Raw genomic sequence first — 23,726 nt, 5'->3', positions numbered from 1 at the left:
GATTACTCTGAGTAAAACAAAAAATTTTGATCGGTTGGTGATACTGTTGTCTTTTGATAAACTTGAGATATAGGTAGCTTTTGTTTTAATATCCAGTGTATTTTTAAAATTAAACATATTAATAGACTCATGATGATGTATAATAAACTGTAAATAACTTTATTCTGATAAGTTAATTTTAGTTCTGATTAATTTCAAATAATAATAGGACATATGTCTATATCTCATAAAATTAATGTATTTGGTAGCTGAGAAGCACACATTTTCATTTTTATGGCAGTTTAAAGCTGAAATTGTTTCCTTTAAAATAATTTTACAGTGGAAAAGGCATAAGGGGTGAAAACATTTAAAACTCTTAGTTCTGAAAAATGTAAATATTGATACCATAATTATCTAGGTTGATAGCCTATTCTGATAAATTAATCTGATATTTGTTTATCATTTCCTTTGTATTTTGCTTACACATGTAGAGAAACTAAATATTAACATTTTCTAATATTATAATTTATTAGTACATTTTTATAATGTTATCTCTTTGTGAAAAGAATACCATTATGTTCTTTTAGCTGGAACTGGAGAATCAGAATCTTCGTTTGATCAACCAAAACCAAACTGAAGAGATAAGAACAATGCAGTCGAAACTACAAGGTACAAATACTTTACTAAGATAGCTTAGTTGGATTTATTTGACTATATAGGCTTTTACTTTTTTTGATGTTTTAAAGATGCAATTATGGATATCATCCAAGAAGCTGTTGTCATAAAATGAAAGAGAATTTCTAAACAAACCAGAACTCCTGCACCCAAGCGAATGTTGGGCCTGAAAGCGGAAGGCAAAAAAGAGATGGAATTGATGATGTCTACCAAAGTGGTCACTACACAGATCAGAAAAACATGACCAAATACTAATTTCGCCCCTCTCTATTCTAAAAGGCCTTCCATCGCTACGCTTTTTAGAAGCACACTAAATTCCGGAGAGTCCGCCTTGCTAAAAGTACTGTATAGTGACATTAGCCTGGGAGGTCAGACATCATGGATGATGGGTACTAATCTCTAATGGTGAGGACATTTTGCTCCTTCTAAGTGATGTAGTGCTACATATCCCTGTTTTCTTGAAAGAATATAGGGCACTTTACCACACAAGATAGTGAGTTAGAGGTAGTCGTATCAGAGAGACATGTACTCCAAAAGTTCAAGAAGACTTGAATTTTGACCTTAGAGAATAGACCTTTTAATGGGGATTAGGAGAGTCACAAATATACATTTGTAGCTGCATTGAAGACTTTGGAGGAAGCTTCTTGGCATCACACATGCCGAACACATTACTGAACTTGGCATTATTTGAGGGCAGCTCTGAGGCACTTCTGTGTGTTCTTAGATGCCTGAGCTGGTGGTTACTTGCATGCAAATGTCACAACTCAGTTCGTTCATGGATCACCAGTGTTCTAATCCTTTCCCCATATGGATCTTCTAGATGAGGGTTTGAATCCAGTCAGTTGGGAGAATCAATTGATAATCTGCTGATAAACTCAAGAATATCAGTGGTGAGATTGGTCTATTTTAAAAAACATGTATCTCCAAAATTATTTCTAACTTTTGACTGGGTCACTGGGCCGGGTGCAGTGGTTCACTCCTGTAATCCCAGCATTTTGGGAGGCCAAGGTGAGAGGACTGCTTGAAGCCAGGAATTTGAGACCAGCCTGGGCAATATAGTGAGACCCCATTGCTACAAAAAAAATTTTTTAATTAGCTGGCCATGGTGGCACACACCTATACTCTCAGCTATGTGGGGGCTTGTTCGAGAGGTGAGGTGGGAAGATTGCTTGAGCCCGGGAGTTTGGGGCTGCAGTAAGCCATGATCATGTCACTGTACTCCAGCCTGAGCAACAAAGAGAGACCCTGTCTCAAAAATAAATAAATAATAATAAAGTCCAAGAGATGAATTAAATTCGTGATTAGGTGCTGACCTAATCACTTCACTAGCTATCTAAATTCTTTACCCATCTCCTCTTTTATTTTTTTCTCCAAAGAAGTGATTAAAGCTCTTTATATTGTGGTTACCATAGACCAAACCTCCCCATCTGCTTTTTTCTCATGACTGAAAACTAAGATAAGCAGAAGTCATTACAGTTATCATGGGTTGGTTTGCCCCAAGGATGATCCAAGGTTCCTTTGGTTGTTTCAGCAACCAGGTCCTCAGTTTCTTTTTCTTCACAGTGGCATACTGTGCACATTTTACCAACACTGAACTGGTATTTGTCAATACTTGACTCTGCAGGAAGCTAGAGCTCTCTAGTTATTTATAATCTGTTTGTGTTTTGTTGTTGCTTAGAACTAACTACTCTTAAAGGGATTAGATATTTTTCTTTCTTCAGTTAAAAATATTTTGAACATTCAAAATATATAAAACAGAATTTAAACATTGGGATGTGATACTTGTCATTGAAGGTTCCATGTTATTGTACATCAGTAAAGATGACCTTTAGGCTTTTTTTCTGGCAGAAAGAGTGATTTGTTCAAGTTTTTATATGCCTTGGTTCTATGTGTAACAAACTTTCATAAAAAATTCAAATCTTAATTTTGATTAATGACGTTGTAGAAGTTCAAGGAAAGAAGTCGTCCACTGTCTCTACACTAAAGCTTTCGGAAGGCCAGCGCCTGAGCAGTTTGACCTTTGGGTGCTTTTTATCTCGAGCAAGGAGTCCTCCTCAAGTAGTAAAATCTGAGGAAATGAGCAAGATATCATCGAAAGAACCTGAGTTCACTGAAGGAAAAGACATGGAAGGTATTTATGGACTACAGGAATTGATTGTGGCATTGTTTAAAAAGGAAAAATCATTTGCTAAGATTAATCCAAATACAGCTTAATTTTCCTTATTTTTTTCTGACAATTTGATATTTTATCAGAATGTTTCTAAAGAGAAATACAGCATTTAACTTTGTGTATCTAATTACTTTGTGTTTTCTGAGAGCCTTTGCCAGTGACGCGTAGGAGAAACTGATTTTTCCTTCTTAATATTTATTTCCTGCTGTAGGTGGAAGGGGGTATTTAAAATTAAAAAGTTTACAGTCCCGCCTACAAGATGCTGTACTTGTTTTAGCAGAGTTTCAGATTAGAACTGTGAATTTCCTATTCATTATTTATTTAAAATATAAAACATTACCTAATATTACACATGAAATTAAACATTGGCATAGCAAACTTATAAAGAAAAAACCCTAGAGGATAAATTAATAACTGCTTTGGTTTTCCTTTAATCCTTCAAAGAAGAAAATGTTTTCCTAGATATTTAAACCCTGGTCCTGTATACAGATTTCTACTCTTCTTCTTTTCGTCTTGAAGCACTTCTATCAAAAAAAAAAAAGAAAAAAATCTCTCTAAATTTTGCTTCGTTGCAGCTGTTGGCTTTGCCACCTCTAGCACAATCTCTTTTGTTGACTTTCCCCAGATATTTTAGAGAGACCTGAGTTTTCATCCTCTCTACTTTCAACTCCAAGTTCCTTCCCCCAGAAGAGAAAAAGTATAATGGTAAAAGTTGTGTCTATGCTTGGTTATGAAATTCTGAAAATGATATATTTTCCAATCAGAAGGCTCCTTTGCTCCTTGCTTTCATGCCATTACTTACTTTGCTCTTCTCTTCTGTCTCTCTTTTTTTTTTTTAGACAGGATCTCACTGTGTCTCCCAGGCTGGAGTGTAGTGGCATGATCACAGCTCACTGCAGCCTTGACCTCCCGGACTCAAGCGATCCTCCCACCTCAGCATCCCTAGTAGCCGGGACTACAGACACATGCCACCATGCCCAGTTAATTTTTGTATTTTTTGTAGAGATGGGGTTTCACCATATTACCCAGGCTGGCCTTGAACTCCTGGGCTCAAGCAGTCTGCCAGTCCTGGCCTCCCAAAGTGCTGGATTTACAGGTGTGAGCCACTGCACCCGGCCTACTTGCACCTTTTTTCCTCCTTTGGAGAAGCCATTTTCATTTCCTTCCCTTTTTCTAACAGTCAAGTACAGCTGAGGTTGCCTGTACTGATGCTCTTGCTCATTTGCAGATTTAACAAACTGCTTAATACCAAATTTTAGAGTTTATTTGTTCAGCCTCTAGTTCCTTAATTATGAAGGTCCTGTCTATGTTTTCATGTTTTCAGTTTCTTTTCTACACTTCAGTCTAAAAGTTTAATTCCTTGTTTATGAAGTCAATGGTTCATTCTGTTAAGTATGTTATACATAAAAATAAGCCGTATCTAAAGATATTTTTAAAAAGTGTTATTCTTATTATAAAAACACATTTTGTAGTTACGATTAAACCAAAAGTAGAGCAAGGAAGGCTTTTCTGTGTTTAATTTTCTTCACGATTTTACATATCTCAGTGTACCAAAGTTTGGTGCAAGGTTTGTTTCTTAAACTATAGCTTTGTATTTATTATGCTTAAATTTACTTTATTATAATTTAAATATTTAGTTGAAAGGAGGTGTCATTTTCTTTGCTTCTAAAATAGAATTCATGCTGTTCATTTTTTTGGTGATTGCTTTCTTTGATAGTCAAAGTTGCCCTGTTTCACATTTTGCTTCTTGTATTATCTCTCTTTAGACTCTTTCAGTTTTTTTTCCCCCAACATGTTTTTTTTGTAAAAACCAATTTGGAAACTATTATATTGACATGTTAGGGCTCTGAGTTTTATATAAAGCTTATAGTTTTCAAAAACTTATGTTTAAAAAAGATGTAAGACTAACACAGGATAATGTAAATGATTTATATGAAATTTTTGGTTTATTCCTTTAATAAAAAAGTAGAGGCAGGGTCTTGCTCTGTCACCCAGGCTGGAGTGCAGTGGCTGATCATAGTTCACTGCAGCCTTCAGCTCCTGGGCTCAAGCAATCATTCTGCCTCAGCCTCAGTGGTGTAGTACCTGTGCTACAGGTACACACCACTGCACCCAGCTAATTTCTACAGTGTCAATTTCTACAGTGTATCTACATAAAGCTAAATGTACAGAAATATTATATTCTTAAAGGCAGCATGCTGATATGATGTATCCTTTTCTAGAAATGGAAATTCCAGAAAAGTCTGTTGATAACCAAGTTCTAGAAAACAACAGAGGCCAGAGAACATTGCATCCAACCCCTTGTGGCTCGGAACAGAATCGGAAAACAAGAACAAGCTTTGCCACAGAGGGTGGTGTCTCCCAGAATTCTGGGGCTCCAGTGAGTGACTGGAGTTCTGATGAGGAAGACGGGAACAAAGGAAGATCCAAGTCCAGATGTACATCCACCCTCTCTAGTCACACATCTGAGGAAGGGGTCCAGTGTAGCAGGATGGGGAGTGAAATGTATCTGACAGCATCTGATGACAGCAGCTCTATATTTGAGGAAGAGACTTTTGGCATAAAGAGACCAGAACACAAGAAGCTATATTCTTGGCAGCAGGAGGCACAGTGGAAAGCTCTAAATAGTCCTCTCGGAAAGGGAAATTCTGAATCGAGTAAAAAGGAGCAAGATAGTTCCTCGGATGAACTGAATAAAAAATTTCAATCTCAGAGACTTGATTATTCATCTTCATCAAGTGAGGCCAACACCCCAAGCCCTATTTTGACCCCAGCTTTAATGCCAAAGCATCCTAACTCACTCTCTGGAAAAGGAACACAATTAGTGCCTTCATCACACCTGCCACCCCCAAAGTTAAGGATTCCTAATGTTTTCAGTATAAGTGTAGCACTCGCCAAAAGGCACTTAAGCCAGCCACAGTTAAGCTCCGACAGGATGTGTGGTACAAATAGAAATGCTATAAGCATGATACGACCACTGAGACCTCAGGAAACTGATCTTGATCTAGTTGATGGTGACAGTGCAGAAGTTTTAGAGAATATGGACACGAGTTGTGATGATGGATTATTTTCCTATGACTCCTTGGACTCTCCAAATTCAGATGACCAGGAAAACTGTGACTCAGCAAAGAAGGCGGCGTGCAGCAAACCTCCAACTCCTCCCCTGCACCGTTTTCCTTCTTGGGTAATTATATCGCTGCACGTAGCACATACACAGTAGTTTTTTTCTCAACACTCATTTTTCTTTCTTTCTTTCTTTTTTTTTTTTTTTTTTTGTTTGAGAAGGAGTCTCGCTCTGTTGCCCAAGCTGGAGTGCAGTGGCGCAATCTCAGCTCACTGCAACCTCCACCTCCCGGGTTCAAGTGATTCTCCTGCCTCAGCCTCCTGAGTAGCTGAGACTACAGGCATGCGCTACCACGCCTGGCTAGTTTTTGTATTTTTAGTAAAGACAGGGTTTCGCCATGTTGGTCAGGCTGATCTTGACCTCCTGACCTCAAGTGTTTCTCCTGCCTCAGCCTCCCAAAGTGTCCATACTCATTTTCAAGTTTTACTTTGTCTTTTCTTGTTTCCTTTCAAATCCAGCTTTGTTCTGACATTTTCCAGTTTTTAGACTACAATTTCTTCTCTTCCCTCACTGAGTTCTGAATCAATTAAGAAATAAGATAATGACAAGACAGATGGGAGATCAAGATATTACCTTATTTACTGATAAAACTAATTTTAGAGAATTAGTGGGCAAATGAGCTTTCTAATACTGAACCAAAGATTCACCCATTCCCAGGAAGCCCTGGACCACCACAGGATTCTGCCAGTGAGGCCGTGTCCCTCTAAAACTTACCACCTTGAAAAACAGAACAGATGGTTGTTTTCTGCAGGCAGCTATTTCTCAAGAGAAAGGGGAGAGGAAGCTGCCAGGCTCTGCGTGCCCAGTTTCTCCTTCTCAGCTTACCAATCACATTAAGCCACTCTTCCTCTTGGGGAGGGGAAAGTGAATAGGTAGAGAGGGATCAGCAGTGTTCAATTACTGGAGGTTCCTCCATGTGGAAGAAAACGTTGGGGGTAGGAAAGAAGGGTTCCCCCTAACTGTGATATTTTGGGTGAATTCTGAACCAGGATACTCTTGTTAGTCATCAGTTTTTGAACTTAGTCATTTATCTGATTGGCTTTAAGATAAATTTAATTTCCTTTTTGAGCTTATATAGCCATTGGTTTCCAAAGCATCTTTCTACAGACCTAGTATAGATTAAATCTTCTTCCATTGAAACATTGCCTATTAGTAGGATAACATTGCTAGACTAAAAAAAAAAAAAAAAAAAAAAAAAAAAAAAAAAAAAAAAAATCCTATATTTGAAATAAAATGAAATGATCTGTTTAATTTTAATTTTTATTTATTTATTTATTTATTTTTGAGGTGGAGTTTCACTCTTGTCTCACAGGCTGGAGTGCAATGGCACCATCTCAGCTCACTGCAACCTCTGCCTCCCGGGTTCAGGCAATTCTCCTGCCTTAGCCTCCCAAGTAGCTGAAACTACAGGTGTTTGCCACCATACCCGGCTGATTTTTTTGTATTTTTAGTAGAGATGGGGTTTCACCATGTTGGCCAGGCTGGTCTTGAACTCCTGACTCCAGGTGATCCACCCACCTTAGCCTCCCAAATAATGGGATTACAGGCGTGAGCCACTGCACCTGGCCTGAAATCATCTGTTTTATAGATTTAAGTTTTTCTTCACATAGTGGCATAGTTTAACCTTTGACCTAACCTTTGACCTCCAGAGAAACATCTGGGTTGCAAGACTTTTTTGGTTTTTGGTGTCATGTTCTTTTATTATTATATTTTTTAATTTTGTGACTGATGCAGTTTTAAGCAAATTAGGGCAGACATGTTTTTCTAATATAAATTCAGACCTTAAGATATATGTGTTCTTATTTGCTTTCAAGAGGACATTTTATTTCAATATCCACATGAAACCTTCTGTAGTTTATTACTAAATTTTGGATAGCACAGGAAAGGGGAAGTTAATGTCATGTGAATCTCTGGAATTCCAATTATGTTATACTTTAGGCAGTGAGAAATTGAAATCTTGCCTATCTTATGATGTTGAGATTTTCAGAGATTTAGATTAGGCTTTTAAGTTCATTTTATTTGGCAACCCATTCTACTACTTTTTTTTTTTTTTTTTTTTTTTCCCACTTTGTCTTCTCTTACTCTCCTGAAACTATTCAGTCCTGAAAAAGTAGTATTGCTTTTCAAAAGCCTTCCAGCAGACTGGCCAAGTCTAAGATTTTATTTCTGTGTTTGTTAGGTATTTTCAGGTTTCAAGGAAAAGAGATGTATTCTAGTTACCTCAATAAATATGTTTGTTTTAAGAATTTCTAAGAGTTTATTTTAAGGCATAGCCTATCCTTATTGAACTAGAATACCATGCAAATTACAACAGTCACTCTAGAGGGACAACTTGTGATGAGTCAGCAGTACCTCTGCCAGAAACAAGTGACATCCATTGCCCCTGTTCCCAGTGAGTCAGCTTGTCCTCCCAGGCCTCCAGTCCCCTCTCTTGAATTCCACTACTAACTACTTTCCCCCACTCTCCTAGGGCTTCAGACTGCCTCCCGTCTCCTGCTTACTGCCTTATTGTTATATGTCTTTCTGTTGCTGTCTGTGTGTGTGTGTATCTCACGCTCAAAGAAACTGCATCTGATTCATTCAGCCAGACATTTTTCAATCTAAAATGTCCCTGATAGTCAGCGATTTCATGCCAGTTACCTCTTAGGCCAATGGCTGTGCTGAAGAGGATGGCCTTAGTTGCCCACTATTTCCTGGACGGTCAACTGTGTCCGAGTTAGACCCATTACAAAATTCAGGACATGTTGCTATATGCATTAGGAACTGCCTGTGGTCCCTTTTCTCAAGGGGGCAGGGCTAATAACCTGTCCAGTACCTGTTTCAGAGATTTCTCAGAAGAGAAGAGAAAACAAAATTCTACTTTTGGAACAAGATAATATAAATTCCATTGCAATTCTCATATTCATTTCTTGTTTGACTTTAGGTATCGCTTCTACTTGAGTGAAATGTACATTGATATAGGAAGGTGATAGCATTTAATGCTACTCTGTGTATGACTTCTGACTTCACGCTTTTCCTTTCTTTGTTTAACCATGTTCCAGAACAGTAGAATATTAAAAGTGGTGTTTATGTGTAATCAATTATTGGGAGTGGTTTCTAGCTTAATGTTAGAGCCATTCATGGTTTTTCTCCCCACCGCCAACCATATTCTAGAATGCTAAGGATATTAAAGGTGGTGTTTATGTGTAGTCAGTGATTGTGAAGAAGCTTTCTCTTACTTTTTCTCACATCTTCAAAAGAATTTATAAAACAAAAATGTGGGAAAAAGATAAATAATGGAATAATTAACAGATGGAGAAAAATCTCTGCAGTACTATTCACAATGGCATATTTTAGTTGGCACCGATGATGGTTTTATAATAATGCTGTACTCTAGTGAATCTTAAATGAAGAACAAATGAAAAACATGTGTATTGAACATAATCATTTTTTTTTTGGCTTTAAATACCCTGTTCAAACTCTCTCTTTTACACTAGGAAAGCAGAATTTATGCTGTAGCCAAATCAGGTATTCGAATGTCTGAGGCCTTCAATATGGAGAATGTTAATAAAAGTAAGTGCTTTCACATGCTGCCACCTGGATGAACCTTGAGGACTTTGTGCTAAGGGATAGTATAATACAAATACATGGTACAGTCACAAAAAGAGAAATACTGTATGATTCCACCTAAAGGAGGTATTTAAAGGGTCAAATTCATAGAAACAGAAAGTAGAATGGTGGTTACCAGGGGCAGGGTGTGCGTGGAGAAGCGAATTTATTGTTTACTGGGTATAGTGTTTCAGATTTGCAAAATGAAAAAGTTCTATAGGTCTGTTTTACAACAGTGTGAATACACTTAACATTACTGAACTGTACACTTCAAAATGATTAAGATGGGCCAGGCATGGTGGCTCATGCCTGTAATCCCAGCACTTTGGGAGGCTGAGGCAGGCAGATCATGAGATCAGGAGGTCAAGACCATCTTGGCTAACACAGTGAAACCCCATCTCTACTAAAAATACTAAAAAATTAGCCAGGCATGGTGGCGGGCGCCTATAGTCCCAGCTACTCGGGAGACTGAGGCAGGAGAATGGCGTGAACCCGGGAGGTGGAGCTTGCAGTGAGCAGAGATAGTGCCACTGCACTCCAGCCTGGGCGACAAAGCAAGACTGTGTCTCAAAAAAAAAAAAAAAAAAAAGATTAAGATGGTATATTTTATGTTCACAATAAGAAAAGTTTAGAAAAGTGATTTGTATTGCTATTTCATTTGCTAAGAACTTCCTAAATGTCTAAATTCATTGGAGTAAAGAGTTGTATAAACTTTCAAAAAATGATTTCTAGGGTTGCTGATTTGTCTTTTAAAATTGAAATTCGTCTTAGTGTACGGACTCAAATACACTCAACTCTGATGTGTATTTTTTTACCTGAGAGAGACTAAATCAGAGAAACTGTGGCATTTCAGCTGTTTAAAATGGTAAAAATATAGCCTTCTATGTCCTTTTTTGCCAGGATTTAAAACACATTTCCCCTTTCTTTATTTCTTCCAAAAAATTCTTATTGAAACAATGCATGCTCATTATAAAAAATGAAACCAATCAACAAGAACTGTCTGGAATAAAAAGAAATTTCCCTGTGGTTATTTTTACTACCTCCTCCCTATTCCACCACTAATTCATATGTTAGAGGTAACTATTGATATTCAGTTCCTGTTCAGCTATCTGCAGTTCTTTCCATTCAGGAAATTGTTTTTTTTTTTTTTTTGAGGCAGCGTTTTACTCTGTCACCCAGGTGGGAGTGGAGTGGTGTGATCATAGCTCACTACAGCCTTGAACTCCTGGGCTCAAGAGATCCTCCCGCCTCAGCCTCCTGGTTAGTTAGGACGACAGGTGCACGCCACCACGCCTTGATACTTTTTAAGATTTTTTGTGGAGATGGGGGTCTCACTGTGTTGCCCGGACTGGTCTCAAACTCCTGGCCTTAAGCAATCCTCCTGCCTCAGCCTCTCATGGTGCTAGGATTACAGGTGTGAGCCACTACACTCAGCTAGGAAATTATATTCCAATATTTCAGCATCAGATTTACCTGACAAAGGCTTAAGAACAGTGGTTTTGGTTTTTGTTTTTGTTCAAGACCAAGTCTCGCTCTGTCGCCCAGGCTGGAGTGCAGTGGCATGATCTCGGCTCACTGCAACCTCCCCTTCCTGGGTTTGAGCAATTCTTGTGCCTCAGCCTCCCAAGTAACTGAAGTTACAGGTGTATGCCACCATGTTCGGCTAATTTTTATTTTTAGTAGAAACAGGGTTTTGCCATGTTGCCCAGGTTGGCCTCAAACTCCTGGGCTCAAGCGATCCACCGCCTTGGCCTCCCAAAATCCTGGGATTACAGGTGTGAGCCACCATGCCGCACCAGAACAGTGGTTTTGATACCATGCTGGTAATAGGGTTATGAATAGTCAGAGAATATCTTCCTATGTACTGCTCACTGAATTGGTTGGTAAGCAGTTGCCAATACTTAGTTCTGCCCAGCCTGAGCAAAGCATACATGGAGATTCCAAGGAAATAAAAGCTATGGTTCTTGCTCTCAAAGAGCTTACAGTCTAGTTGGGGAACTAGCACACATGAGGAAATAATGAACCATGTAAAAAAGTGTATAAATAAACCTGTAAATGCCATTATCTATAAAGTAGACTATACAGTTAGTAATCATGTATTAATCCAATTTCTCTTTAAATGGAAATTATACTAATTTGTATTCATAAGAAAAAGACCAATGTGCTAATTAGATTTTTTTAAAATGTTGTTTCCTGTTTTTCTGTTTCAGATTCTGTTGCAGCCCTTTCCTATACCACATCAGGGCTTTATACATCTCTGATATACAAGAACATGACCACCCCAGTGTATACAACTTTGAAGGGGGTAACTGATTATTGTTATTGTTAAAACATGTGCTTCTCTTCATGCTGGATCAAGGAAATTGTTAATTCAAGCTCCAGGTTCCATTCTTAACATTTTACACAGGCTCTCCCTTTATAGAGAGTTTTACAAGTTCACATTAACATATCATAAAAAAGAAGCAATGGAAAAGTCTGGAGAAGACACTTATCAGAATATTAGAGGTCTGAGCCAATTTTTACTGTGTCCCGTGTAATTGATTCCCCCACCTTCCCATGGCCATGAATTGTTTAAAGGAGACATATTATTAATAATGTAAATGAAAACTCCTAATTTAGGCAGATCTTTGTATCAATGCCAGGGTACCCCTTGCTTGCTTGAAGTATTAATTAAAAGAAGGATTGTCAGGTATTGACAACCTTATATTTTCAGAAATCTTTTATAATTGCTAATTAGAATTCAGGGTTTAACAACATGAGTTTGATAACAGCAAAATACATTCCCGAATTCCTTTTAAAAATCATATGCTAGCCGGGCACGGTGGCTCACACCTGTAATTCCAGCACTTTGGGAAGCCGAGGCGGGCGCATCACGAGGTCAGGAGTTCGAGACCAGCCTGGCCAACATGGCAAAACCCCATCTCTACTAAAAATATAAAAATTAGCCGGGCGTCGTGACAGGCACCTGTAATCCCAGCTACTCAGGAGGCTGAGGCAAGAGAATCGCTTGAACCTGGGAGGCGGAGGTTGCAGTGAACCAAGGTCGTGCCATTGTGCTCCAGCCTGGGCAACAAGAGCAAGACTCCATCTAAAAAAAAAAAAATCATATCCTGTGACTTCTTCCTGTAAAACTTTCTGTTATCTAAAAAGAGTGATAACCTTAGAGATTGATACAGGGAGGTTGTTCCGCTTTTCTTTAGGAGGCGACCCTAATAACTAGCAGCCTTTTCTTGGATGAGTGGTAACATTAGGGATGAATACAGGGAGGTTGTTCCGCTTTTCTTTAGAAGGCGACCCAAATAAGTAGCAGCCCTTTCCTGGATGACTCATCTGGGTCAGAGGAAGAAGACAGCTCCAGATCCAGCTCCCGGATGTCAGAGTCAGACTCACGCAGTAGGAGTGGGCCAGGCAGCCCCAGAGCCATGAAACGAGGTGAGGGAAAATCACGGGCATATGAGGCAACTCCAGATCGTTCTGAATATTAATTGGGAATTTTATCTCCATAACAGGATATTTTTTAAATTAAAGAACTTGCTTCAGACCCTAGTGAAAAGAACTTTAGCCTATGACTGATATGTTTACAGTCCTAATTCTCTTCTTAATTCTCTGTGATTTCAAATAAATTATATAGTCTTTTTTTTTTTTAGCCTTTTATTGTCTGTGAGAGGGAGATCACTTTATTGTTGGAATAAAGTGAGGTAATTGGCCAAAATGAGGTTTCTCTCTTGGCATTTTTTTTTTTTTTTTTTTTTTGAGACGGAGTCTCGCTCTGTCGTCCAGGCTGGAGTGCAGTGGCCGGATCTCAGCTCACTGCAAGCTCCGCCTCCCGGGTTCATGCCATTCTCCTGCCTCAGCCTCCCGAGTAGCTGGGACTACAGGTGCCCGCCACCTCGCCTGGCTAGTTTTTTGTATTTTTTAGTAGAGACGGGGTTTCACCGTGTTAGCCAGGATAGTCTCGATCTCCTGACCTCGTGATCCACCCGTCTCGGCCTCCCAAAGTGCTGGGATTACAGGCTTGAGCCACCGCGCCCGGCCCTCTCTCGGCATTTTGGATAATTTGTGAAATAGACGTATTTCAGCTAAATTTGTTACATTGCTAACTGGCAGAAAATATACCTTAAAATTTGTCAATTAATCTGATGTTAAAGTGAAGAACAACCAAAGCTTTACTTGGGATATGTCTATGATTTTTAGTGGATTCTGTGTGTGGGTAGCGGTTACAGAGAGATCTACCTCCACTAAATGACATCTGTATTTTATGAAAAGCCCTTAATGCAGCATGGTGTGTCTGTTGGTTTTCAAACTGTGTTCCGTGGAACCTCTGGGTACTTCCAGTCCCCTCGACTTCAACTGGAGCTGCTCAGCCTTCCTAGGATTCACATTTTGAGCTTCCACTGGTCTTCTTGCTCTCAACTTGCCCCTCTATGGCCAGAATCAGGTTATGTCACACTTTTGCTGGAAACACTGCAGTGGCTCCTCACAATGGATATAAGGATTCGGTCATGTACTTGACCCCATCTCCTTTCTTCTGTGTACTCAGCTCCAGCCTCACTGGCCCTCTTGCTATTCTGGGACATGACAGGCATGCTTGCATTTCAGGACCTTGGCACTGCTGTTTCCTCCAGCTGGTGTTCTTCCCCTAGATGTCTGTATGGCTGACTCCCTCACCTCCGTCAGCAAACGCTGCCTTCTCAGTGAGGTCCACCCTGACCACATCACTCAAATTGCAGCCCTTTGTCTTTCTTCTGTTGCCAGATCTTTTTATTCCCTTTAGTCTGCTGTTGTTATTGTTCCATAGCACCTACTGCCTGTTTGTCAGTGGTCTCCTTCCACTAGAATCTGTTCCATGAGAGCCAATATTTTTGTTGTTTGCTCTATCCCTAGCATCTAGGACAGTGCCTGGCACACTGGCCCTGGTCCTGGGAGCCTGAGATTTGTGTTCCAACATTGCCCCTGCCTAACTCTTTGACTTTGGACAAATCCTTTAATCTCTGGGCTTTAGTCTCCTTAGGGCATTAGCCATGACAATCTGTGAGGTCCCTATAGGTCTAAATTTTTGTTTATTCTATGAAAAATAAAGATAGAGCAACTGTTACTTGTCTGAGTCAAATAAAAAGTAGTGTCACAAGAGTGACATTGTTCTAATATGCCCCTTAAATGTTAATATATATTTTGAAAAATTGCTGGATACTTTTATAAATAATTACCTAAGTCCTCGATTTTATTTAATATATTCTAAATGTCCAATTGTAGTGACCTACGAAATGTGGCTTGCAACTCCCAAGTCGTTTTCTGTAAAGGCAAATGAATTATTGTATAAATGATCCATTGAATTTTATGTTATAGCCGCTGGCAAGTGAAAGAAATTGTTTATATCTTTCAATCTTATTGCTTCTCTTTTATGAAAGATTTTAAAAATCTGTAAACTGTTTAGTAGTTTATGAAACTTGAATGAAAAAATACTACTGAATTGTGTTTTTTTTAAATGTGAAGTTACTTTAAAAGTGATTACAGAAGTTAAGAAATTTAAAATGTGATTGTGAAAATCTTGATAAATTAAGATTCAACATTTGTTTGCCTATATATCAATGTATAAATACACATATTTTTAATTTTTAATAAAAGATACATGAGTAGACTCTTGCATATATTTTATATATGTAAAATAGCTGTGATTGTAATCATACCAAAATATGATTCCTGTTCCTTTCACTTCCTTAGAGATTTATGTGACAGTCCCTACCCCTTAGTTCTGTTTTCTGCTTTAAAAGTTATTCATGTTGGGAGGCCAAGGCAGGCAAATCATGAGGTCAAGAGATCAAGACCATCCTGGCCAATATGGTGAAACCCCATCTCTACTAAAAATACAAAAATTGGCTGGGTGTGGTGGCGCGCACCTGTACCCCCAGCTACTTGGGAGGCTGAGGCGGGAGAACCACTTGAACCCAGGAGGCGGAGGTTGCAGTGAGCCGAGATTGCACCAGTGCACTCCAGCCTGGCAATAGAGTGAGACTCTGTCTCAAAAAAAGAAAAAAAAAAAGTTATTTATGGCCAAGGGAATGAGAATAAATCTAGTCTAGGGAGGCTTATGGTTTAGGAATAATTGCATTCTGTAGGAACACTCAGAGCCGGTGTTTGGCCCTCCCCAGTATTAAATACTGACTTGATTTCTTTCTTTGTTCTCTTAGGTGTGTCTTTGTCCTCTGTGGCTTCTGAAAGTGATTATGCTATTCCTCCTGATGCTTACTCCACAGACACGGAGTACTCACAGCCAGAGCAGAAGCTCCCAAAAACTTGCTCATCTTCCAGTGATAATGGGAAAAATGTAAATATTGAATATGATTTTTAAAAAGTAATGAGTCAGTTTGAGCCTCCAAAAGGAAACTGAAAATGCTTTTTTCTATCTTTTAAAAATTAGGAACCACTGGAAAAATCTGGTTATTTATTAAAAATGAGTGGTAAAGTCAAGTCTTGGAAGCGGAGGTGGTTTGTTCTTAAAGGTGGTGAATTACTTTACTACAAATCTCCGGTAAGTGAAAAATGTTTTCTGTTTAGAACGTAATTCCTCAAACTATAAATCAGACGCCTGGTTGATTTCCTTCCCATAATGCAAGTAATGATACAAAGCATTTCTTATTTTTACTGTTAAAGTTAATCACTTTCCATTTGTTTTTCTCTTTCATACAGAGTGATGTAATTAGAAAACCCCAGGGCCATATTGAACTTAGTGCATCCTGTAGTATTTTAAGAGGAGATAACAAACAAACAGTTCAGGTACTTAACTTTTTTTTTTTTTTGTATCATGCCAAACTCGATTCTCAATTATCCAACCTAATGGAAAGGAGATTGGATAATTCAATGTTTCTTTATTCACTTTGATGCCTGGAAAGTATGTGAAACTCCAAGGATTTTTGTTAAAACTATAATGTAAGTTAGGTTTGTACTGGGTGACTCCCACCACACTTTACCTTTCTTCCTTTATACTCTTCTTTCTTAATATTTAATCTCCTAGGTATTTTCAGCTATCAAACTGTGAAGCTATTTTAAGGAAGGGTTATCTGGTAAATGAATTCTCAATAAGATGTTAGTTATATAATGTACTATGAAATTCAAGAATGTTTGTATTTTAATATAGAATCTGAAAATGATAGTTCTTATATGAACTTCAGATGCCATAACACCTAAGTGGGAAATATATTGGTGAGCAGAGGGACTGTACTGCCAAGCAAGTCACACTGTAGGGGTAGCTGCTGCCCATTTTACTCACACGTAAGGCCAGTCTTGCCAGAAATCTGTTAAATTTAAAACACAGGCTGTTGAGATATTCTAGTATGTGTAATTTAAATTCAGACACTTTATTTCTGAAATGTCTTCAATAACCATTATTTTCTTATATTGCTTGTTTGGAGGGTGGAAGACAACTTTGCCAGAAAGGTACATTATCAATGTTTCCAATGAATTGTACCTGAAAACCCCTCAAAAATTTAGAAAGGAGAATCAAGGAAAGATTTGGCTTTGGTCATGGCAGTTAGGAATCATTTGTAAGCTTCTGAAATATTTGGAAAATTTGCAATGTGGCTAATTTGAGACTGGAAAATTCTGAGTTCATAATATCTAATCACATGTTAGTTCCAAGAATTTCTCTTCTTATATGCAAGATCTTATTTTACTTATAGTTGATTTCTTCATTTGTATTAAGAAAGCTCTTGTTTAGTTGCTAAAAAATGTGTTATTTTATTATAGTCTTTAATCATTCTGCTCCTCATTTCAATAAGTAGGAACCTGGCCGGGCATGGTGGCTCACACCTGTAATCTCAGCACTTCAGGAGGCTGAGGTGGGTGGATCACAAGGTCAGGAGCTCGAGACCATCCTAGCTAACATGGTGAAACCCCGTCTCTACCAAAAATTCAAAAAAATTATCTGGGTATGGTGGCGGGCACCTGTAGTCCCAGCTACTTGGGAAACTGAGGCAGGAGAATGGTGTGAACCCGGGAGGCGGAGCTTGCAGTGAGCCGAGCTTATGCCACTGCACTCTAGCCTGGGCGACAGAGAGAGACTCTGTCTCAAAAAAAAAAAAAAAAAAAAAAAAGTAGGAACCTGTAGCACATTTAAGCGAGGAAGGGAAAATGTGACAAATAAACAAGATATAAAATCATAACCCCAAAATTAAGTAAACTGGAGTAACAAAATTATTTCCACAAAAATTTAATTGCTGTAATTCTCACAAAGTGGTTAAAATGTTCTAAATGCTATGGAGTCATTTATTTAGAACCTGGGACTTGAGGTTTAGCATGTTTGCTTCCATGTTAAGTGATGACGTTCGAATAATGAACAAGGAAATGCTAACAATCCTAAATCTTCACAATTTTCTTTCCTATACCTTTCTCGTTGCATTCTAGTTGACCACTGAAAAACACACATACTATCTGACTGCAGATTCTCCCAATATATTGGAAGAGTGGATTAAAGTGTTACAGAATGTCCTTCGAGTACAAGCTGCCAACCCACTTTCCCTGCAGCCTGAGGGCAAACCCACCGTGAAGGGATTGCTCACTAAGGTAGGAACCTCCTGTGTATAGCAATGTCCCGGGCAACTATGGGCATGAGCCCATGATCACTGAAAATGGGATGTCAGAGCATATATATATTGAATATTTATATGATCCTGGGGATAGGAAAGGGTGTTTTTAAGTATGATGCCCAAGGCAAAAGCTATAAAGATGAAAAGAAGACAAATTTGACTATAATATGTAAAAATGTAAAGGCTCTATTAAAAATTCTATGAGCAGAATTTTTAAAAGAAGGATTGAAAAACTTTGAGGAGGTATTTGAAACATGTGAAAACTGGTTAATATCATTAATATTTAACACTTTTTTCTAACCGGTAAGCAAACAATGAATACCAGTTGGGGGAAAAGGAACAAAGGACTCAATGGGAAAGAAGGAGAGATCATCGAGATTGGAAGGAATACAAATGATCAATAAGCATATGGAAAAACATTTTACTGTCACTCAGAATTTTTTTAAAAGCACAGATTGAAATAATAGGTGTCACTTTTTAAAATCTGGTGAAAAGTAAGACATTTTTACAAATTTTGAAATCTAGTATTGACAGATTAAGAAATCTGCTAGTTTCTGCAATTATAGAGGCAGTAGAAAATAAATCTGCTAGTGAGAGTATTACTCTACAAGGCAGTTTGGCAGTATGTTGGCTGAAGTGTTAACTTAGCCAATAATTTTGAGTGAACAAATCAATATCAAATATTTTAAACACACACACACACACACACACACACACACACATTCATATATATCTCCTTTGATCCAGCAATCTCCGTTTTAAAAATTTATCCTTAGGAAATGGTCTTAATTTGCGAAAGATTTAATTATGAGATGTTCCTCGCAGCATGTTTCTTTTCCTATTTTAAAAAACGAGGTATGATTAATATATCTGAAATGCACAGATCTTAAGTGTAGAGTTTGATGAGTTTTGAAAGCTATTTACTGTTGACTCTATTAAGATGCAGAACATGACCATTACCCCAGAAAGATTCCTTGCACAGCATGATTCATAATAAACAAAAATTGGGACCAACTTAGACATAGGGTAAGGTATAGCTTAAAAAAAATGTTTGTACAACCATATAATGCTTTACTATGCAGCCTTTTAAATGTTGTAAAAGAATATCTAATGCTATAGAAATATGATGTATTGTTAGGTAATAAGTAGAGTGCAGTGTTACATTATTATCCCTTATTTGTTGTAAGTATTTATAGAAAAATGTCTGAATGGGAAATATACCAAGGTATATTGGTTATCTCTGTAATTTTATTTTATTTTTGCTTAATTCTGTTTTTTTTTTTTTTTACAATAAGTATTGACTTATACTTAATATTATTTTTAAGTTTTAAAAAGTCCTATTGGTCACTTTTTAAAAATACAATAAAATATTTATACACACATAATCACTCCTCATGTAAGAGGTGGAAAATTAGATGGAAAGGAACAATGCTACTGTGTAGTTTATATTTATTAATAATGTGGGAATGTAGGTGGGAGCTATTCCATAATATTTAAAAAGACTGACAACTATACCAAAGGTAAAAAATAATTCACCATTGCATTAAACAAAGAGATATACTATGTACTATGTTTTTTCTAAGATACAACTGTGACAATGTTTTCTTAGTTACTGATGGGTTAGGAACAAAATATTTGCACAATACGTTTCCAGTGAACACACTGCTACTTTTAATCACATTCTTACTGTAATTCATAATAATGAGCTATGCTCTTGTTTCGAGGACCACATATGTATATCAAACCCTGAGAATTTAAGATGATCCCATGGCTAAGGGTTTATTACTTCCCCCACAATTAGGTTTTTGTTTGCTTGCTTGTTTTTACTTTATCAGCATGGCATGTCAGTTTCTGCTCCTGTAATGTTTCTGTGATTCTCCACTTCCCATTTCACAATTGCATTTTAAATGAGCATGAGTCAATGGGATTCTCAGATGACTAAATCATTAGGGTTTATAGCCAGGATGCTTATTAACTTTCCTTCCTGCCATTTGTGCTTGTCCACCCCCATGTTTTCACCCTCAGAACCTTATAAAACAACAGCTTCCCTCAGTTATTCTAAGTGACTTGTTCTGAGCTCACGTTCAGGCTGCAATATGAGATACTATCGAATTGCATTTGAGTACCTTGGAGGGGAGGAAGTTTTCTCAGGTTGTCACATTGTTATTAGTGAGTACAGAATAATATAGGTAGATGCTAAGAACTTGACTAATTTGATTCTAGACATTCACTCTTACAATTTTCATTTTAATGCTTAGGAAGAACATTTTCTATATAAAAATTCGGTTCTTTAAAAAGCGAAAATTTATTATGCAGTTACCACATGGAGCACAATGTGCTGAAAGATACTACGATGAATAGGCCATTGTCCCATTCCTCAGAGAGCCTCATAATCTGTTGAGAAAGAGGGAGACAAAAGCTTATTTATAATGATATATGTAAAGTACAATTATTGAGATGTGTCAGGAATGACTTCTGAGAGGAAATTTACCAGTGCTGAGACTTCAAGGAGGAGTAGGAGAGTTAGTTATACCAAATGGGAATGGGCGGAGGGGTGGTACTCCAGGCTAGGAGACAGCATGAATGAAGGCTTAGAGTCTCGAAGCAGTGGCTCACACCTCTAATCCCAGCACTTTGGGAGGCCGAGGCAGGCAGATCACCTGAGGTCAGAAGTTGGAGACCAGCCTGACCAACGTGGTGAAAAACCGTCTGTACTAAAAATACAAAAATTAACCAGGCGTGGTGGTGGGCACCTGTAATCCCAGCTACTTGGGAGGCTGAGGCAGGAGAATTGCCTGAACCTGGGAGATGGAGGTTGAAATGAGCTGTGATTGCAGTATTGCACTCCAGCCTGGGTGACAAATGAAAGTCAGTCAAAAAGAAAGAGAAGAGAAGAGAAGAGAAATCTCTAAGCAGTGCCAGCTGCACTAAGAACAAATCCTTCGGAGAAAAAGCTAGAGGGGCCTATGGAGAGGAGTGGAGAGCTATTTTTGTCTTTTTAAGGACTTTGTTCTTTATCCTGAAGGATATTTGAAACCCTTCAGGGTTTGTAACAGGAGCATGGGCATATTCCTGTTGCTAACAGATTACTCTGCTAAAAGGAAGATGAATTAGTGGGAGGCAAGGTGGAGGTTCTAAGAACAGTTAAGGGAGTGGTTCCCATGAAGAGGATGAAACTCTGAAGGGGTTACAGGAAAAGAGAGGAGAAGATGAATTTAAATAATGGTAAGAAGTAAAATCTTTAGTTTGATTGAATTTGGGGTTAGGAAGTAGAAGAGATAAAGATGCCCGGTAGAAAGATGATAGCCGGTAAGAGAGAGCTCAGGAAAGAGGAGCAGTTTTAGGAAGATTAGAAGGTTATTTTGGAAGACATCAGGAGCTGGTAGGACGTCTTAGTTAAGAAACCCCGGCCAGGCGCGGTGGCTCAGGCCTGTAATCCCAGCACTTTGGGAGGCCGAGGCGGGCGGATCACGAGGTCAGGAGATCGAGACCATCCTGGCTAACACGGTGAAACCCCGTCTCTACTAAAAAATACAAAAAACTAGCCGGGCGAGGTGGCGGGCGCCTGTGGTCCCAGCTACTCGGGAGGCTGAGGCAGGAGAATGGCGGGAACCCGGGAGGCAGAGCTTGCAGTGAGCTGAGATCCGGCCACTGCACTCCAGCCTGGGCGACAGAGCGAGACTCCGTCTCAAAAAAAAAAAAAAAAAAAAAAAAAAAGATTTAAGAAACCCAGCAGGCAGCAGACCACCAGTCTACATCAGAGGAGAGTGCTGGAGGGCTGGATTGGAGAGCGGGGTTAGAGGAATCATCAGCATACATGTGGCAATTATGGGAAATTATGTAGGGCAGGGGAGAGCAGGGGAACACTTGTAAATTTCAGGGCACAGTAAGGAGATGTGTGCAGAGATCTGAGAGTAATGCTGTGACTGATCTAGTGTCACATGTGCTCAGAGAAGAAGGTACATTGCCTTCAGTGGGTTGAAGGGTAAATGGGAGATTAGTAAGTGAAGTATTTAAGTTTCAAGGTCTATCTATACCTTTCAGTGCGTTAGAATCAAGCTGGAGGGAACCTGGAGTCAGGAGAGGCATTTTTTAGGGTGGGAAAGATGTGCCTTGGGTTAACAAACTAAGGGGCAGGCATCTGGAAGAGGAGAGGAGGGAGATTAAAGACAAAGTCCAGAAGAAGTGGGTGGCTGGACGTGGTGGGAAGGCATACTGGAAGGACTGAAACTGGAGGATAGGTGAGGAAGGGTGTAGACAAGTATCTTAAGTTTGTGGGACATTGAGTGATATCATGTCTAATATCCTCGGTTTTCTTGATGAACATTATCCCGTAAGACAATGTTATTTACTAAGAGTGGGGAAAAGGATGGAGAATAATCATTCAGGAAAGTAGGATGTACCCAAGGATAAATAGAAGGCTTGATAAGTATTATTGAAGGCCCACCAGACTTCCTGATTTGAGTTTATATTGATTATTTTTCTCTAACATCTTCAGATGCCCAGGAAAAGGAGCAGAGAATTTACATTGCAGTCAAGTGAGGATAGTGGTTTTTTTCTAACATTTTATTATATAAATTTTCAAATATGCAAAAAAACAGAATAATTTTACAGTGAGCACCCATATTCCCATCACCTTGTTTCTGTAATCAACATTTTACTTGCTTTACCACCTATCTATCAAGATGATATTTGAAATTAATGTTTTATTATGGGCATTGCCAACATATGTGAAAATAGAGGGAATAATATAATGAGCCCTCATATATTCATCATCTAGTTTCAACAGTTATTAATTATGGCTAATATTATTTCCTATAACCCCCTGTAACCATCTGTGTCTTGTTACATTCTTCACTAGATTATTTCAAAGCAAATGGAGATGGAATTTTGTTGAGTGGATTTGTTAGAAGCATAGGAATACAGCATAATCACAGGCCCTGGAGCAAGAGTTGTTTCATGATCAAACATGGAAACCCAGGTTGGCAGAGAAGGACATGGGGCCAGGAGGGGACTGATAAGCTAGAATAAAATGGAAGGATCAAGGGGCTTAAAATTATGAGTGAGGTCAAAGAATAAGAGCTTGGGCCAAGCATGGTGGCTGTAATCCCAGCACTTTGGGAGGCCAAGGTGGGAGGATCACCTGAGGTCAGAAGTTTGAGACCAGCCTGGCCAACATGGTGAAACCCTGTCTTCACTAAAAATACAAAAATTAGCCAGGCATGGCAGCACATGCCTGTAATCCCAGCTACTCAGGAGGCTGAGACAGGAGAATCACTGGAACCCGGGAGATGGAGGTTGCAGTGAGCCAAGATTGTGCCACTGTGCTTCAGACTGGGCAACATGGTGAGACTCCATCTCAAACAAACAAACAAAAAAACCCAAGAATAGGAGTGCGGTAAGTGAGAGGGGGAGGGAAGCAGGAGGAACTGAGAGGAAGTTGTGATCAGAGAGCAGAAAGTCAATTGCAGAAGTGGGATTTTTGTCTGTAAATCCCAGTGAAGAAAAAAGGATTAGGGTATGGCTGAGGGGATGGGTGGCAAAAGTGGAAGGACAGCAAAGGTTATTAGAAGTGAAGAGCGCAAGGATGTGGAGACAGTGTGGCAAG

At 38.8% G+C, this 23,726-nt stretch overlaps 1 protein-coding gene across 24 annotated transcripts in view; it reads left to right on the top strand.

Annotated features, from left to right (window-relative positions):
• PLEKHH2 (pleckstrin homology, MyTH4 and FERM domain containing H2) overlaps positions 1-23,726 on the top strand; it is a 124,820-nt gene that overhangs the window by 50,885 nt on the left and 50,209 nt on the right. For all 24 annotated transcript variants that reach the window (XR_007718940.1, XR_007718939.1, XR_007718937.1 and 21 more), the window contains 10 exons: positions 567-648; positions 2,600-2,785; positions 5,047-6,008; positions 9,425-9,500; positions 11,747-11,841; positions 12,824-12,968; positions 15,725-15,861; positions 15,955-16,065; positions 16,224-16,310; positions 17,937-18,095. Coding sequence is in view for 7 of the 24 variants with exons in the window: in XM_050755198.1 (XP_050611155.1) it covers positions 567-648; positions 2,600-2,785; positions 5,047-6,008; positions 9,425-9,500; positions 11,747-11,841; positions 12,824-12,968; positions 15,725-15,861; positions 15,955-16,065; positions 16,224-16,310; positions 17,937-18,095 (2,040 nt within the window). In the remaining 17 variants the exon portion in view is untranslated. The remainder of the gene's footprint in view (positions 1-566; positions 649-2,599; positions 2,786-5,046; positions 6,009-9,424; positions 9,501-11,746; positions 11,842-12,823; positions 12,969-15,724; positions 15,862-15,954; positions 16,066-16,223; positions 16,311-17,936; positions 18,096-23,726) is intronic.

Source organism: Macaca thibetana, chromosome 13 (assembly GCF_024542745.1).
Source record: "Macaca thibetana thibetana isolate TM-01 chromosome 13, ASM2454274v1, whole genome shotgun sequence".
Taxonomy (NCBI): Eukaryota; Metazoa; Chordata; class Mammalia; order Primates; family Cercopithecidae; genus Macaca; species Macaca thibetana.
The sequence above is the reverse complement of the archived record's forward strand: the minus strand, read 5'-3'. Positions and strand labels throughout refer to the sequence as shown.